The 16,056-nt window shown below is 35.7% G+C and overlaps 1 protein-coding gene across 4 annotated transcripts in view; it reads right to left on the bottom strand.

The window, feature by feature from the left end:
• Nucleotides 1-16,056, bottom strand: part of Spata5 (spermatogenesis associated 5) — a 164,771-nt gene that overhangs the window by 128,039 nt on the left and 20,676 nt on the right. For all 4 annotated transcript variants that reach the window (XM_052180599.1, XM_052180598.1, XM_052180600.1 and 1 more), the window contains exon 10: nucleotides 11,302-11,456. In XM_052180599.1, coding sequence (XP_052036559.1) covers nucleotides 11,302-11,456 — 155 coding nt within the window. The remainder of the gene's footprint in view (nucleotides 1-11,301; nucleotides 11,457-16,056) is intronic.

Consider the following 16,056-nt stretch of genomic DNA (forward strand, 5'->3'; position numbering starts at 1 on the left):
GTCACCAGCAAAATACAAGCAAGAGACTATCCTGTTACAGAATAAGATCCTTAAAAAATTCAAGAACTACAAAAGGTAAATCAGTAGCACATAATAGTTACGTATTGTAAAAAAAACAAAAAAACCAAAACAAACAAAACAAACTAAAGAAAAATTAATGTATCCTTGTTATATAATTGCTGCTTCTTATATAAAACTGTTTAATGATATAGCTTATTGCTAAACTTTTAGATAACTTTGTAAAGTTTGTCTCATTTGTTGAAAATTAGTTTGAGTCAATAATCCAGTGCCCACATTCTGAAGTGAAACAATTGTCCAAAGCTACACAGACAACTAAATGGGTTTCACATCTCATCAATGTTTCAGCTGACAGAGAACTTCCCCCAACTATTCATGGGGCAGGCTTTACTGAGCAAATGAAAGGGCACAGCAGCTGAGTTTCAGGTTCCAGTCCTAGCAAGAGATCAAAATGATAAGGTGCAGGATTGCACTTTACACACCAGTGCTGTTTCTGTAATTGTGTGGCCTATTTTCTCCATATCCAGAAAGGAGAACGGAAACATGTAGTGGGTTCTAATAGAATCATTATATCTAGGGTAAACATAGAATGAAACAGTTGTTTTTTACTGTATGTAGAGTAGACATGAGAATGAACAGCTGTTTTCTAAACTTACATTGATCCTGAAGAAATCACTATGGAGAACAGTGATTAGAATTCTGTTATCTATGGAGTTGTTTTTCTAAAGGAGCTTTATAACTTTTTCATAACTTTGGAATGTCTTGCATTATTGAGTACTGAAAACAGTGTACAATGAAGACTAAAGTTACAGGGGCATGATGTTTTTCTTCAGGAAACACATAGATTAGATTAGGGATTTTTGTATGAGGAACTTTTTTTAATCAAAAAAAAAAAATCAAAGAAGACACCCACCACCAACAAAACCAACTTTTGTTTAACAATAAACATGCAAACTTCTTCTTACTGCTGCCATATCTTTTAGCGACCCTCTCTCTTCGATTGATCCACTTGACTCAGAACACTGACACTCCACAAAACACCAACAATGTTTAAGTTTAAAAAAAAAATAACAATGATTTTAAGGTATAATTTTGTAAATCCTTGAGATTTTGTCTTTGAAATATAATTAAAGCATCTTCAAACCTGCTTCTTTTCTCACCTAAAAAATATCTCCCAAACAAAGCTGAGTTTTTGCAGGGGAATAGGAGGGTGGTCTCACCATAAAGCCTGGCTATTCTGAAACTATGTAGACAAGGCTAGGTTGGAACCCATAGAGATTAGCCTGTCTCTGCCTCTGCTTTCAGACTGCTACAATTAAAGGCATGTAGCACCACCCTCAGACAAAATATTCTTTATAAATTTACATACAAATGCAGTTCAGGGCACAGGCTCACAACTAGATAACATACAAAGAAAACAGGAGAATAAGACACAAATACAAAAAACTAGAAACTGCATATGTATGTGTCCATGCATGTGTGAGTGCATGTGTGTCTTTGGAGCTCCCAGAAAGAAAATATTAATTCCAGCTGGAAGATAATTTGAAAGCCATTTTTTTTTTTTTGGTTTTTTTTCGAGACAGGGTTTCTCTGTATAGCCCTTGGCTGTCCTGGAACTCACTCTGTAGACCAGGCTGGCCTCGAACTCAGAAATCCATCTGCCTCTGCCTCTCAAGTGCTGGGATTAAAGGCGTGCACCACCACCGCAGGACTGAAAGCCAATTCTTGAATAAAGGGGCAAGATGTGAAAAAGGGGGGGGGGGGGAGGGAGGGAGGAACAGAGGGAGGAAAGAAGGAAGAACAGGAGAGGGAAAGGAGGAAAGGACTCAGATGGAGGAAGAAGGAAATGATGAAGTCACAGAGCAGAGATCCCCAGAGCTAAATAAAGCAGATCAATATTTTGAACATATTAAGAAATCTTTAGGGGGCTAGAGAGATGGCTCAGTGGTTAAGAGCACCACCTGCTCTCCCAGAGGTCCTGAGTCCAATTCCCAGCAACCACATGGTAGCTCACAACCATCAGTAATGGGATCTGATGCCCTCTTCTGGTGTCATATACATAAAATAAATAAATGAGGCCAGAATGGCCCCAGTTCGAGCAAGGGGGTAAGGTGTATATATAATGCTTTTTTAAAAAGAAGTCTTTAGAAGCTTTTAATATAGAAATAGTCTGATCTGCATTTCAGGAAATCTATAAGATTTATTTATGAAACAACAAAGTGAAAGGGGATGGGGTAATAAAATAAAAAAGAACAGTATGAATTTAAAATGCATAAAGATTTTAGGTATCTTGATATATAAAACTAGTTTTCCATTTCCCCATTTTGATTGCCAACAAAATGAGTAAATTTATCTGCAGTATCATTAAGCTTAGAGAGACGGTGATCTGACTCCTAGCATTCCTAGGATGCTACCACTCAGTATGCTACCACTCAGCTGATGTGCATACCAGATTTGAACAAAACAAAACAATGTTTTCCATGTTTGGGCAGTATTTGCTGAGGTCAGTAAAAGCTCCAATAAAGGCAAAGACACAGCTGTCTGAGACTGGTTATACCTATGCCTTATACTTTCTGAGTCTCTAGTCCCTAGTAGACATTTTAATAGCAGTTTGTGTTAGAACACAGGTTTGCACTGTAGACATACAAGACATATAAAGAAGAAACTTGGTAGGCAGTGTTGGCATGTAATGTCCTATAAACAACTTCTAACAAATCTATTTTATTCATAAAGCTGGACTTTTATGAGCAAATCCAGTCCAAGTTTGTAAGCAGGCACTTCTTTTATGTCTTCCTATGTGGGGATTTGAATAACTCATATATTTGAATGTTTATTCCCAGGGGAGGGGCACTACTTGAGAAGGATTAGAAGGTGCAGCTTTGTTGGAGGAAGTATATCCTGGAAGATGGGCCCACGCTGGGCCTAGTCTCTCTTCCTGCTGCCTATGGATCAGGATATAGGTCTCTGACACACTCCAGTAGCTCCATGCTCCCCCTATGGAAATGAACTAAGCCCCTCTGAAGTGCAAGCAAGCCCACAATTAAATGTTTTCTTTTATAAAAGTTACTTTGGTCTTGGTGTCAACAGTGACTAAAACAACATAGGAAACTCATTAAACAATAAGCAATAGACTTATTTTGCCTGCTGCCACCCCATTTGCTAACTTCAGATTTTACCAATTACTAAAACTAAAATTAGCTTTGATGTTAGTGTATATGAGCCTAGAACTTTGAACCACTGACCAATGACTGGCAGAATCATACTTATTGTTTACCAGAGAGGGCAACAATGATTAGTATAAATTGGTAAGCATTTGGCAGAAGTACAGCAGAGCTATTACACCCTGATGTGCAATTCCTACTACTTGTACGTTCCGATTTCTTCAATCTGTTCTTTATAATTTGTATTCTGAAAATATTCAAACAAAATGATTCAAACAAAAGATGATCAGGTACACACAAAGATCTGAACTACTAACCAGCTTTAGTAATCCCCACATCTGCTTTAGACAGAACTACCTTTCTGTAGCAATATGAATGCTGACATAATTTCTGAATTTTCTGATTTTTTTTTAAACAGTAAGTTGGAAAGATGTCACTTTTTAACAACTTTATCTCCCATAAAAATTTTCTAGAAGAATTTTAAAAAATGATAGTGAAGAATAAAATAGGAATCATAAAGTATGGAGAATTCAGGAACTTAAACCAGTTCATCTGAAAGCAAGGCACTAAAAGATGTTCTCATCAGAGTGCTCTTCAATTTAAAGCTTTTCCAGTGAAATACATATGTATGGGCATGCATTTCCTCACATGTACACTCTTGATAGGGAGAGAATCCTATAGAGTATGACATGAAGCACTGCTGATCCGTAAGTCAGAGAAGCAACTTCTTTTACTTGCAAGAACAAAAATGATAGTGCATTCTAAAACCCCGTGAGCCATTCACTTTTGACTCTGCAGTTTATGTCCACAGAAAGAACACACTACATAAACATATTCCAGAAGATTCTTTTGAGCACAAGAGTTATACATTAAGTATCCTAGCAGTTGGCTGAACAAGTACTTATGCCAATTTAGTATCTAAACAGATAAAAGATTTTAAAGAACAATACAGAAGAGCATGCTTTGTAATAAGCTTTAAAAATTTCAACTCTATTGCCCTAAATGAATAGAGAGGATGTTTCCTCCTGTCTATAAACTGTCTCACAAAATACAACTCAGTAATCTATAATAAACTTTTATATTCAATATATCCTAAAAATGTTTGCTTTTCAGAAAGTCTTTTAATGATTTGTCACTCCAACCTCTAGGTCCCTAACAATACTTAGTAACTCCCCCTTTTATTGCCAATTCTACCTGTGGCATATCTAGGAACTAGAATCAACATGTAAATGGGTACAGACCTGTTTTTGGTATACGTTGTGCAAAAGGCAACCTGTGTCCCTTAAATGAATTTTAAAGAAAATCCCATTATAATCATTTGATGCATTTTCATAATTGGGCATGCATATGATTAAGTCAGATTATCCTGGTAAATGATACAGTGAACAGATATTTATTCTATAACCCAAACCTATCAATTAAAATATAAAACTACCCTTACCCTACCGCTAATTATTATTACAACTATGATGCCTTTACATTCTTCCTAACTTTTATTATGACCGAAAAATGTGAGAGAAATGTAGTCACTTTTTAAGAATTATCTTTTATATGTACTAGGGGCCACAGGGCACAGTATCTTCAGAAATGTATACTCTGCAAAGCAAAAGCTGAAAAGTAACCTCAAAATATACAGTCTTAGTCTAAATAAATATGTTTTAACTCTAGTAATAACTACCTTAAAACTTTTCTGCAATTGTGAAATGAGAAAGTATATCATTGAAAACTGCATGTATAAGACTTATTTAAAGATATCAGAATGTTAAAATATAGTAATATCTACTTTCTTGCCTGACAATAAAGATAGCTGACATAAGAATAGGCTATTAGAATTTATTATCTGTATTTTTGTCTTAAAAGTAGTCACTGCCAGCATTGGGGTTGCATACATACCCAGAATTCTGCCTTTTTTTTTTTTTTTAAACTTTCGTGTCTTTTAAACCAACATTTTCTAAAATTCATAATGGTAAAAAATGAGTTCAAATCTAATGCACTACTCAAAGTGACTTTGATCATTTATCTCTTTAAATGTCATCCTAATTTATAAGATAAAAATTCTAACACCTCATTCATTATGAGACTTAAGGATAGTTATATTACATTAATTACATTTGCTGGGGTACAAGATTTACTAAGTGACCCTATATTTTAAATGTCTAAGAGACCATCACCATTATGTTTTGAAGACGTGGTGGCAAAAAATAAAGAAGTCACTGCATTTGTAATTTCATGAGTAATGCTTAACTACCTTAATTACTTAACATTTTTAGGGCATTTTTGTGTTGTTTCATTGTTATAACCAATACAATCCTTAAATTAAAGGCAAATCAGTTTCATCTTTTGACTTTAGCACTTCAAAATTAAAAAAAGATTAGCCCTTTCTATGTGCTAAGAAAACATAAAAATAATCTAAGCCTTTACAGTTTACTTTTGCAGGGAGAAAATGTCTTAAGGCACAGAAGTAAGTTGTGGAAAAAGAGGAGTGTACAAGAAGGACTAACACCACCATAAGATCATAAAGTGCTGGAACTGGCTGATTATCACCTTAACTTCAGACAGTACTGGCTTTAAATATTTCATCTTTCAATAAATACTATGTTAAGCTTTCTAGGACTGTCTTAGTTACAGTCACCTTACCTAACAGAAAGCTCCTACAAACCTATCTGGATACTCTATGGCTGGGACCTTTCTTTTTCTGTCTCTGTCCTGCTTATTGTGACTTAAAAAAATGTTTTTAATTCTAATACAGTTAGAAGTAAAGAAACAGCTGCTGTCAGATAAGCATATAGGTGAGAGAAAATTCCACAAGGAATTTTCTAGATAAGCACTCCAACAGAACATTTTAATTACACATCTATACAAGCCCAGGAACTCAATACATAAAATTCAAAAACTACTTTAAAGAGTTAGTTCCAAAAGGGAAATGAAAACCTACAAAGGGGCTTCAGATCCTGGAGCAGTTACTAAGAAGATAGTGGCAACTCCAAAGGGACTGCTGACCTTTAATCAGAAGCCAAGTTTTATACTGTCAGGGGAAAAACAAATAAACAAAAAAAACCTCTTAAAGGTGGTATTTCACATACAATATTGTAACAAAAAGCCCTTCACACATTGTTGTTTTGTGCTAATAAGTGCCAGCACAAGTTGAAGAGACAGGCAGTGATTTAGTACCTATTCCAAAGTTCTTACTGGACCAACAATAACTTCATAACATTAAAATACACACACTTGTCAAAAACAAACAAACAAATCTAAGATCTCAGAAAAAAAAAATAGAATATCCAGATGCTTCTTTAAAAGGGATCAGAAAATATACTCTTAGATATAAATGGAAAAGGTTAAAAAAAAAAAAAAAGCCACCACACACCCATATGCAGTTTTCTAGGCCATAAAGATGGTGGTCAATGAACCTTCCCTACAACAAGCCTGAGCTTTATTTAGTTCCACTGTAATGCCAGAAGGCTTATGTAGATCACTCTCCTATTCATTAAAACACAGATACAAAACAGTCTTTTAGCCACTCATTAAGAAATCCTAGGTACACATACAAATATGCCCACAACTATACTTCAACATTTGTACAACTGTTAAGAGCTAACTATATCAGGTACTGACAATGAAGTTTTCCAGTTATAATGTGAAAGAATATAACTTTTAATTTTTATAAGTTTTAGCACACGATTGTAAGCAAAAGTAACAATCTTTCCACTAGCTTTTGTAGTGTTTCTCCTTTCTCCTACAAAGTAATGTATAACTAGCAGAACAAAGGTGTTAAACTCTAAAATATTTTGTAAAATTAAAATTACATTTTCATTTTTGGCAGTACTTATTTCCTGGTTAAAATTAATTTCCAAAATGTGCTTTCTTGTTCAATTTTATTACTTATAACTATAAAAATATAGGAGACAAACTGCCAGGAAGACTATGATCTTGGGAATGATAGATACTTTTCTGTCTAGACAACAAAAAACAAAAATAAGATGACAATAAAAAGGTCTGTTAAAATTAACATGGAATTAACAGTTTCTACAGGTTGTATCATCTAACCCAAGAAAATCAAACCTTAGCAATGTGTATCATAAAAACCATCAATTCTTGGAGTCTGTTAAAAAGAAAGAGAGTAAGAATGTTCATGGTATTTAAAAAGCAAAAACTCAAATTCCTCACAGTTATCCTAAGGGTATATGAAGAGTGAGACATAATTACAGTCAATTAAATCCTTTCACTTGAACTTTACAACAGGAAAGAGCGACTGAGATCATCTGATGAAATTCAACTGACAAGGCACATCCAGAAGTAGGCTTATCTGAAAAGGTGCCAGAAAAATACACAGCAGTACATTTTGAATATCTAATTAGTGAAACGGACTTCTTATGGTTTATATAAGTAGCATGCTACCCATAAAACAGGATTCCAACAATGTGTACTTCAGAAGTGACGTTAACATAATGGCCATCTCCCTCATGTTGACATAGGCTTATTTGAGTTGCTGGAACTTTACAATTAGGTGCTGATGTCCTAGGCCTATGACCACAGTTACTACCTCAAACATCCTTATAGTTTTACTCTAACTACCGCAGCACCAGTCTCAAGGGCTCAGGCTCTAGGCCTATCATCTTACCATCAACCCTAAATCCTGCAGACTGATGTTCTAGGCCAGAACTCAGAACAAAATGTCATGTCTACCCATTTGCTGATCCAGCAACCAAGCTCCTCTTTCCTTCTCACTTGCTCCCAGTATGCTTATAAAATCTATTCTATTGTTCCTGGGAATCCACATGGCCACCTTACATACTTCCTCTATACCTAACCACAGTCAGTGTATGGATTGTAGCCTTGTTATTAGTCACTGTGTTCTTTAGTGTTAGAATTTCTGTTCGGTTATGTTTCTCTTTTGAATCCCCTTAGTTATATATTACTTTCTTGATTTTATGTAATTGTATATCTTTGGTCCCTTATAATTTCCTGATCTTTTTAAGGTGACTATTTTCAGGGATTTGCTCATCTGTTTGTAGTTCCCCAAGTGTTGTTGTTAAACATGCATTGATTCATCTTGTCTTAGATATGCAGGTGTATTTGTCCCTTTGGTGGCATTGTTTTTTTTAATTGGTCATCATTGTGGCCTTTTGATGTTATTTATGTAGGTGAAAAAGTAGATATTTCTTTTGAAGAAGACAGATTAGCTTCTTCCCCAGTTACTTTATTAGGAGATTATAGGCTCTTACAAGGCAGATCTAGTTATTTTTGCTTGTCTGATAAAGCTCTTCATTTTCCTTCCTTTCTGAAGCTCTTCTCCCCCTTTTAATATAGTGAACTATTTTCTAAAATATATCTTCTGGTGCTAGGGACCTGGCTTATGGTGGAACATTTACCTGCTATGCCCAAGGCCAGGCCCTGTTTCCATTCTCAATTCCACTAATAAAAAGTCATCTCAGGCTTCCTGGCCTGCAAGGTTTCTGTTAAGTCCTCATTGGGGATGAGGGATGCGGTGTGCAAGATGATCTGCTTTTCTCTTGCTGCTTCAGCATTCACTGACATTTGAAAGGTTGTTGGTGATTAGCTAGATCTTCATATTTATTGTATTTGAAGTCTTCAGGGATCTTCTCAGTGTGTGTGCTCACTTCACAGCCTGTGCACATAGGGAAGCTTCCTGCCATTACTCTCTAAGCACTAACTCACCTCCTTTCTTTGCCCTTTATGTTCATTTGCTTGGTGTGTTCCATGAACCCTGTAGGCTTTTATTCACTGTTTGTTCTCACCATGTTAAATAATTTCAAAAGATCTGTCATCTACTGTGCTGTTTTTTTCACCTGCTTGATAGGCAATTGACATTTATATTTTGAATTTTTCTTTACTTGCAGTATTGTTCAGTTTTAAAATTTCTTTCAATTTTTTTCCTTTACTGAAAATATTTTTTCTCACACAATATATCTTGATTATATTTCCCCTTCCTTCTATTCCTAATCAGTTCCTCCCTACCTCTCCTCCTCTCCCATTCTTTGCCCTCCCTTTCTATCATTAGAAAAGAGCAGGCTTCTAAGATAACAACGAAACATGACAAAATAAAGCAAAACCTATCATATCAAAGTTGGACAAGGAAACCCAAAAAAAGGAAGTCCTAAGAGCAGGCACATGAATCAGAAATCCACTCATTCTCACACTCAGGAGTCCCATAAAAAATACTAAGCTGCCAGGTGGTGGTGGCACACGCCTGTAATCCCAGCATTCTGGGAAGCAGAGGCAGGAGGATTTCTGAGTTTGAGGCCAGCCTGGTCTACAAAGTGAGTTCCAAGACAGCCAGGGCTATACAGAGAAACCCTGTCTGGAAAAAACCAAATAAATAAATAAATAAATAAATAAATAAATAAATAAATAAATAAATAAATACTAATACACGGAGGTCCTGGTGCAAACCTCCGCAGGCCCTGCACCTGGCTGCTTCATGAATAGATAGATAGATAGATAGATAGATAGATAGATAGATAGATAGATAGATAAATAAATAAATACTAATACACAGAGGTCCTGGTGCAAACCTCCGCAGGCCCTGCACCTGGCTGCTTCAGCCTCTGTGAGGTCATATGAGCTGTGCTCAGTTTATTCAGATGGCCTTGTTCTCCTTCTGTCTTCCATCTTCTCTATCCCTTACACTCCATAGGGTTCCCTGAGCTTGTTGGCTGAAGGATATTTGATAGAGACATCCCATTTAGATTCTCTCTGTGTCTGGATTTGAATCTCTGCATCTGTTCTCATCTGTTCCTAGATGAAGCTTTTCTAATGGTGGCTGAATAAGGAGTCATTTTATTAATACTGTATTATTTGTTTTTTTTTTTTTTTTTAAATCAGTTGTGTTTTGTTTTACCCTAGGTCTCTGGGATATCTAGTTTCTGATTCTAATCACCCAGGCAGTTTTATCAGACATTGGTTGGTTATTCCCACTAGTTCTGTGACACCACTGTCCTAGGATATTTTGCAGGCAGGACAGATTGCAGGTCAAAAGTTGTGTGGATGGGCTGGTGTTTACAGTCCTTTTTGGTAATCTTTCCAAACCGAAGACATCAGAACATACAGGTAAAGGCTTTATGTAGGTACCAATAGGACTTCTACATGTTTAGTGAACTGCAAGGCTATTTTTCTCAGCAATGGTGCCTTGCTCTGTCAGTTTGTGGTCCCTCACTTTCTCACTTTCATTTCCCAGCTTGCCCAAGTTTTCTCTGCCATTCAATCCTACCCCTCTGCCTCTGAAAACCAACAATATTTGACACCAACAAACCTGAGGCAGGCATGAGGAAGCTGGCTATATAAATCAAGAATTTTTATTACAAGCACGAGGACCTGAGTTTGGAACTCCAGGACCCACATCAAAAGCCAGATGTATTAATGCACATCTATCTGTAATACAAGTGCTGGGGAGACAGAGACAGACCCCTGGAGCTTTGGATCCTTCATTCTCAACATTTCTAATACTCTTTAATAAAGTTATTCATGTTGTGATGACCCCCAACTATGAAAATATTTTTGTTGCTACTTTATAACTGTAATGTTGCTAGTGTTATGAATTGTAATGTAAATATGACATGTGACTCCCAAAAGGGTTATTATTTCCAGAGAATTATGTTAAGTGAGAAAGCTAATTCTAAAAGGTTATTCCAGCATGATTCCATTTATATTATTTTTTTAAAGTAATAAAAGTTTAAAAATGTGATGAAGACTGAGTTGGGTATGATTATAAAAACATATGAGAACTCTTGAGGTGATTTGAATGCGGTGATAAGCACAAGTACTTTGCATCTGTTAAACTTCACAGGCCCAAACACACCAGTTACTCAAAGTCCAAATGAAAGTGAGGCAGTCCAAGTCAGAGCAACAAACCTGAGCAGTATGCGTGTCGCCATCCAGTTTTATAAGATTCTGTCACAAGAGAAAAGACAGATAAAGGACACACAAGAGGGCCTCTGAGTTACCATAGAACTTCTTCAGCTCTGAATATCTCAAAAGCACGCTGTACTTAAAACGTGTATTTTTTAAAGGTTAACCTAGTAAGTCAGTCATCCCGGAGTCTCAGTTTCCTTAAGAATATTATTCAAATAGTAATGCTGGCAGAAGAGTATAAATTACTCACATTTGGGACATCAATTGCTACCTCTCTCATCGCACTAGGCCTGATGTCATTCATCCCCTGTAGGAAATCATTTAGGGTAATCTTCACCATGCCAGCCACCTTGCTATCAGGGAGGTTAGGCTGTTTCCTCAGGACTCTTCGCAAAGCATACAGACCTACAAAGAGGAGAATAAAACAAAACTGATCACTTATTCCATAAATATCAACTAGGTAACAACAGTACTAACCCCAAACTCTGTGGGTATTATAGCAATTACAATACTTTGTACTTAAAGTATGTATGGCATGAAGGGCAAAATTAAGGGTGAAGGGGGCATGGAATTTTAAAGCAAACTCAAGTGTTAAAGTTAAGCATTAGAAACAAGACAAACAGAAATTACATATGAGAAGACAGGTATTCTGCAAACATAAAATAACATTTAGGGTGTCATTAAAACAAGTAGAATAGTAACAAGATTTCTGCCACTGATCTTTTTCTGAGTATACTAAAGCCAAGCCAAAAGTTTAGGGAGACTAAACTTACCCTAACCCTAACCCTAACCCTAATCCTTTCAGAGAAGATCTGAAAGGAATTATTCAATTGGTATTTGGAAATGTGATTCTCAAACACAAGACAGGAGACAACTTGAGACTTTGGCACACATCCGTTCTGTACTAGGTGGTACTTTTATGAGGGTACTAAGAGAGACTGGAGATGGAAGAATGAAGACAGAAGGTTCACTTAGGAATTTGGAAAAGTAGAAGGAACTGGTTTTGTTTGTTTTTCTTAGAATAGTGAAATAACAGGAATAGTAGTATCACAGAAATAATCCACTAAAATTACTCAAGAAAATAAGATTTAAAAATAAAAAAAACTTAAAAGATGGCTCTAACCAGAATCATCAATACGCTAAGTTCTTTGCTTTGGTATTTGCTTACAGTTCAAACACTAACAAGCCTGAATATCCAACTACCTCTTTCAAATGTCAGGTATGAAGTTTCAAGTACATAGAACTGTCCCAGAATTTAGAGCCCAGATTCTTATCTGTGGGCGGTAACTCTATATAAGGTCTTATCCCTGAATGTGGGGCTAACAAAAACATCTGGTAATAGTTAAATTTCTGAACATGTAACAGTTAATTCAAAATTCAATGCATAACGAATCTTTGCAGTGTTTCTATGTGCTGCATAGCATAACAACATTGTAGCCTTAGTTCCGAGCACAAAATGGAAATATTTTATACTGCCTAAGTTTGAATCCCAGCACTCATGTAAAAAAAAATTAAAAACAAAAAAGTGTGTTATGGCATGTCCCTGAGATCTCAGCACTGAACAAGAAGGATTCTAGAGAATGAGCAAACTCCAGGTTTGCTGAGAGACTGTCTCAAACAGTATGATGAAAAGAGAGAGAAGACAACCAATGTCTATCTCTGGCCTCCACATGTATTTTAAAATTCCAAGCATTTAGTACAAAAAGTCAAAAGATAAGAAACAATGTCATAGATATCACTATAGGGAGAAAACTGTAACAGTGTTATACATGGAAATAAAAGAATTTATGTACAACTGAAATGAGTAAATGCTTCTGGGTTTGATCCCCGACAGAGAGAGAGAGAGAGAGAGAGAGAGAGAGAGAGAGAGAGAGAGAGAGAGAGAGAGAGAGAGAGAGAGAGAGAGAGACAGAGAGACAGAGAGACAGAGAGAGAGACAGAGAATATGAATCTTTTTCAAAACATTTTATGGGGTTATAGAGACTAACAATCTAAATTATAAAATTATATGGATGTTTCCAAACACAGAAAAAAACAGGAATGTAGATAAAATACACACACACAAATCTCAATATTTTATATAAAGTCAACAAACTGATAAACACAGAATCCAGAATAGATTCAGTCTTAGTGCAAAACAGAATGGAACATCATTTCAGTGAACTGTGATGGTCAGCAGACTATCCAAATAGAAGAAGTGAATGAATTACAGGTAGTGATGTGAAAGCAAAGAATAAGGTATCTAGAAGTCCAGGTAAAACAAAACAGTCATGAAACTACACTTGACCACCATTACTAGCTATATTCCAAAGTGCTGGAGATGGACTCAGATCTTCATGCACATTAGGTGAGTACTCTATCACTGAGCTACACTCAGTGAACACAATTTCTTAAATAAGACACAACAATTGATAAATTGAATGTATTACATTAATATTTATAATACATATATCTGATTATTAATTTTTGAGTCTCCAAAGACATCATGAAGAGCAAATACTTAAGCCATAAAATAGATTTTACTGCAATGTAGAAAAATAAAATATACATCCAAAGAAGCCTTACATTAAGCTATATACTAAGAGTCCCTACAAATCAACAATATTTAAAGCAATATTAAAAACCCTGAAAATCTGAATAGGCACAATATGAAGGAAAAGATATACACTGTAAATTATCATTATTATTCATAACTTCTCTATAATGGAATACAGCAATGAAAACGAATTGCAACCCAGAGTAAAATACTAGAATTTCTGAGTCACACTATGGGTCAGAGACAACAGCACCAACTAGGAAAATCTCATATACAATGTTAAAAGCCAACAGTGATCGTCTCTTGAGTTGAGAGATATGACCCAGAGTGGTCCAGTCACTACTCGTTCTCCATCCTACTCTAAGCACTGCTAAATTCATTTTAGACAATTCATTATTCTATTATGGCTTATAAATTCTCAAGTTTATATGGATTAATTCAAAGAGTTGACTTTTTTAAATTAAGTAAAAGTGCAGTGAATTGGGGGTGGGTGGACACTATAAAATAACACCAAGGTGATCCTTTAAGAAACCATAAACTTAAGTGAAAAATGAAAGTATTATTTTACCTAAACCTAGTAAGTGGATCATATTCCTTAATATTTTATTACGAAAGAATGAAAATAAATGTGTATCTAATCCCCCCCTATAAATCAAGAAGGTTCTTTGCAATAATTCTCTTGTATACATGCTTATGAATAAAATGCATATAAACTACCTTGGCAACTTTCTTTCAGTAGAGGACCAAGTTAAAATATTGTGCTAAATTTAACAAGTTAAAATATTGTGCTAAATTTAAAAGTGACTTCAATCAAAGTACTTAAAGCCATGATGACTTAGAAAAAGAAATACATTTTGAAAAGCTTTGAGAGTTGTCTACACAAAAACTCTAATTGCTGTAGTGCATTTTAACAAAGCAATTTAATAAAATATACTAGTAAACATAATATGGTTTACTTTGAATAAAATATACTAAGCTGTTTAGACATAATAAACAGCTTCATGGCTGAGCCCTTATAAAAATACCACTTTCTAGAAAATATTATATAAATAGATGTTATGGAGGGTGGGATGAGTAAAAGAGAAAAGATTTACAACCTGAAGAGAGGGTGGAGAAGAGCTATTATTTTCAAGGTATTTTTTCCAAAAACAATTTTCAAAAAGATATTAATCAGTGTTACTGTTCTATATCTATATATGCAGCTTATATTAAAGCAATCATCTGCCAGGGTGAAGCAGATGGATAAAGGTACCTGATGCCAAGCCTAACAATCTGAGCTCGATTCCCAGGGCCCACATGGGTTCCTTCACGCTGTCCTCTAATCTCCACAAAGTGCTGTGCGACACAGGTGCATACAGACATACATTATGTAAATAATTTTTAAAAAGTAATTAATAAGCATTATATCATGAAACCATTGAGAAGATATACTCATGGACTACAGGTGATCTTCAATAATGACTACTCATTCATTTTAACATTCACTGAGACCCTCTCAAACATAATTTATTCAATAATACATTGAGCCTTTGTGTGTCTGGATACTGAGGAAGATAGATTTGTCTCAGCACAGTACTAATAATACATAAAACATAGATATAACAGATTAATTACTATGATATTGTAAGACTGTTACCCCCATCTAGTCACTGAAGAAACAAATCAAGAGGCAGAATGGACTGTCTTAACTCTTAGCTGACAAAGTATAAAACTACCACTTTAACCCAGCATTTCACAAGCTTTCATCTAGTAAACAATGTGTGGTGGTTTGAATAGGAATGGCTCCCATAGACTCATGTGCTTGAAAACTTGGCCTATAGGGGATATCACTACTAAAAGGTGTAGCCTTGTAGTAGGTGTGGGCTTGTTGAAGGAAGTATGTTTCTATAGAATCAGGCTTTGAGGTCTCATATACTCAATAAAGGCTCTAATGGAGGCAGTCTCCTGCCCCCTGTGAATCCCAGCTAGAACTCTTAGCTTTCTCCACCATCATTTCTGCCTGCATTCCATCATGCTTCTTGCCATGTTGATAATGGACTAAACTTCTCAAACAGCCAGACCCAATTAAATGTTTCCCTTCATAAGAGCTGCCATGGTCATGGTGTCTCTTCACAGCAATAGAAACCCAAACTACATAAACACGCTAGTTCCCTAGGCTTTAAAATACTGATTTTTTAATAGAATCAGTATTTTATTTCAAATATAGAAAAAAAATTGGTAGAATTTGGAATATGGTGAAAAATGTCACCAAGAAAACTTTTCATAACAGGTTTGGTTTTTCGAGACAGGGTTTCTCTGTGTAGCCCTGGCTGTCCTGGAACTCACTCCATAGACCAGGCCGGCCTCAAACTCAGAAATCCGCCTGCCTCTGCCTCCCAAGTGCTGGGATTAAAGGCGGCCACCACCACCGCCCACCGCCCAGCTAAATACTTTTTTTAAAAAAAAAAAAAACAAAATGATAGCCCACTT

Source organism: Apodemus sylvaticus, chromosome 4, assembly GCF_947179515.1.
Source record: "Apodemus sylvaticus chromosome 4, mApoSyl1.1, whole genome shotgun sequence".
NCBI lineage: Eukaryota > Metazoa > Chordata > Mammalia > Rodentia > Muridae > Apodemus > Apodemus sylvaticus.